Raw genomic sequence first — 2,681 nt, forward strand, 5'->3', positions numbered from 1 at the left:
AATTCAAAATTCCTATGACAAATTGAAAGCGACCTAAATATAATACTCCGTAGATGTTATACTCCCTCCGTCCCAACTAAATTGATAGATCAAATCCGAAAATCCTATGATAAATTGAAAAGGACCTAAAAATAATATTAAATGTTTTCTTACAATAATCTATATTCCATCAATTTTTGAGCACAAAGATTAAGAAATTGTACTTATTAAAGTAAGAGATACAGAGAGAGTAAAAATAAGTAATGGAATAAAGTAGGAGTTATTAAATATTTTATTTTTTATTTAAAAAAGAAATGACTCAATTTAATTGGAAGGAAGGAGGGAGTATTATTTTGGTTTTGTGTTTAGCATATAATGGAGTGTTTTGGCATTAATACGATCTTGTATTATCATGTAGTAGTATATATTTAGAGAAAAAGATAAATATAGAGTGAGTATTAAATATTGATAATAATATTGAAATAAGATAAGGTGACACAAAACATTATTCAAACTAACAAGGGTTAAGCGGTTTCCCACAGAGGCAATCATTGTACGCAAACGACGACGCTTCAAGGTGATCAAACGGAGCCCCCGCCGGTATGGCCCCACAGAGGTGGTTATGGCTCACGTCCAGGTGCCCTACGAACGTCGCCGCCGATATCGATTTCGGAATCCTCCCGCTAAGATTGTTGTACGACAAATCCATCACCGTGAAATACGATCTCGCCCCGAACACATCCGGAATGTCACCTCCAATCTCGTTCCTGCTCAAATTCAGAATACTAATCCCCGATCCGATCAGCGTCGCCGGAATCGTACCGGAGATTTTGTTGCCGTCGAGGTTTAATGTGGCGAGCACCGCCATTTTGCCGAGTCCGGCGGGGATCGGGCCGGAGAGGCTGTTGAGAGACAGATCCAGATCGGAGAGGCGGTAGATGTAGGAGAGAGAGGGCGGAATTGAACCGGTGAGCTTGTTCCTGCTGAGCAAAGCGCGGCTCAGCATTCTCAGATTCCCGAAATTGTACGGGATCTGGCCGGAGATCTGGTTTCCGCGGAGGTCGAGGTGCGTGAGGGAGGTGAGATTGGCGATTGAGGCCGGGATCTGGCCGGAGATCTGGTTGTCGGCGAGGTTGACGACGGCGAGGCGGGAGAGGCGGCCGAGGTCGGGGGGGATCTGGCCGGAGAATCGGTTGCCGGCGAGGTCGAGGATGCGGAGGAAGGGGAGGGAGGTGAGACAGGGGGGGATGGGGCCGGAGAGGGCTTTCCAGTCGGCAAGGGTGAGAGCGGAGAGGCGGGGGAGGAGGCAGACGGCGGGGGAGATGGAGCCGGTCATGAAGCCGGAGGAGGTGTTGGCGTTGCGGAAGAGGGGGTCCTCGGACTCGCCGCGGAGGTTGATGTCGGCGACGCGGCTGGTCTCGCGGTCGCAGCTGACCCCGTACCAACGGTGGCAGCAGTTGCTGCCGGACCAGGAGTCGAAGAGGTGTAGGTTGGGCTCGTGGAGGGTGGATTTGAAGGCGAGGAGGGCCGCGCGGTCGGAGGGGAAGCAGGCATTGGTTAAGGAGAAGAGTAATGATAATAATAATATGGCGGAGAATGAATAGAAGGCGGTGGTGGCCATCGTCGGCGTCGGCGGTGGAGCTCTTTGTTTCTTATCTCTATCTAGAAGAAGTTGGGTTGTGTGACAGAGGTTTGCATGTGAGAATGCTACTTCACTGCAGGCATGCACGTTCAGTCGAATAAATAGTAGTACTCCCTCCTTCTTCCACAAATATAATACCAATTTGATCGGGCATGTATTTTAAGAAATATAAGAGAAAGTGAGAGGAAAATATTTGTGGAAATCGGGTCCTACTTATATATATTATTTTTATATGTAGAAAATATTTATGGAAATCGGGTCCTACTTATATATATTATTTTTATATTGAAATGTGAGTGAAATAAAGTTAGTCGAATGTAGGGTTACCAAAAGTAGTAAAAAAATAAATGAAACATTTATTTATTGACAGACGAAAATGACAAAATGAGACAGTGGACAGAGGGAGAGAGTATGGTTCTGTTGAATGGCAGTTTGGCCCCTCCCCTATATGAAAGAGTTTAATAATACTCCACCGTCCATGAAACTAGTCTTGTTTACTGTTTTGGGAAATCGACATAAAAAGTGTCTCATTTCAAAAATAGAAAATTTATCTCAGATCATTACCCTTATATTTTAAAGTGTGCTAGTTTTTATCATTAACATTTCGAATTCTATTCTACACATTGCCGAGGACTAACGCTTAGCGGTCCATCGAGGAAGAGCAAGCGGTTGTCGAGACAAGTGCCGAGATTCCATAATAAGTTAGTGGTCCACTTAGATGGTGTGTCGACCCAATTATCTCTAATTCGAACAATTTTCTACCTTTTAGAGTTGCAACTGTTATCATATCAGATAATGGGCAACCAAGTTCTTTATTATAAATCCTTCATCCATCATCTATCTGGAAGCTACGATCTAGGAAAAAGAAGACTCTTCTCAACATTAAAAATGATAATAAATATGAGTAGTTAAAATAAAGAAATGGTAAAGTATCTGAGACTCCTAAAGTGGAACGAAGGGAGTATAAAATAAACCATTATTAAAGTTATTTAATCTCATTAGAGTTACAAGTGGATGTAGAATTTCTCGTATACATATGTTAAGTAAGTGTACAAGTACA

General features: G+C 43.4%; 1 protein-coding gene across 1 annotated transcript; it reads right to left on the reverse strand.

Moving 5' to 3' along the window:
• Positions 1–431: 431 nt before the first annotated feature.
• Positions 432–1,816, reverse strand: LOC121765505 (DNA damage-repair/toleration protein DRT100-like). The gene has a single exon (XM_042161687.1). The coding sequence runs from the start codon at positions 1,598–1,600 to the stop codon at positions 494–496; it is 1,107 nt and encodes a 368-aa protein (XP_042017621.1). The 5' UTR covers positions 1,601–1,816; the 3' UTR covers positions 432–493.
• Positions 1,817–2,681: the final 865 nt, after the last annotated feature.

Source organism: Salvia splendens, chromosome 14, assembly GCF_004379255.2.
Source record: "Salvia splendens isolate huo1 chromosome 14, SspV2, whole genome shotgun sequence".
Lineage (NCBI taxonomy): Eukaryota > Viridiplantae > Streptophyta > Magnoliopsida > Lamiales > Lamiaceae > Salvia > Salvia splendens.

Coding starts and splice junctions, on each gene's coding strand:
- LOC121765505 (XM_042161687.1), bottom strand. CDS start 1,600: ATGGCCACCACCGCCTTCTATTCATTCTCCGCCATATTATTATTATCA.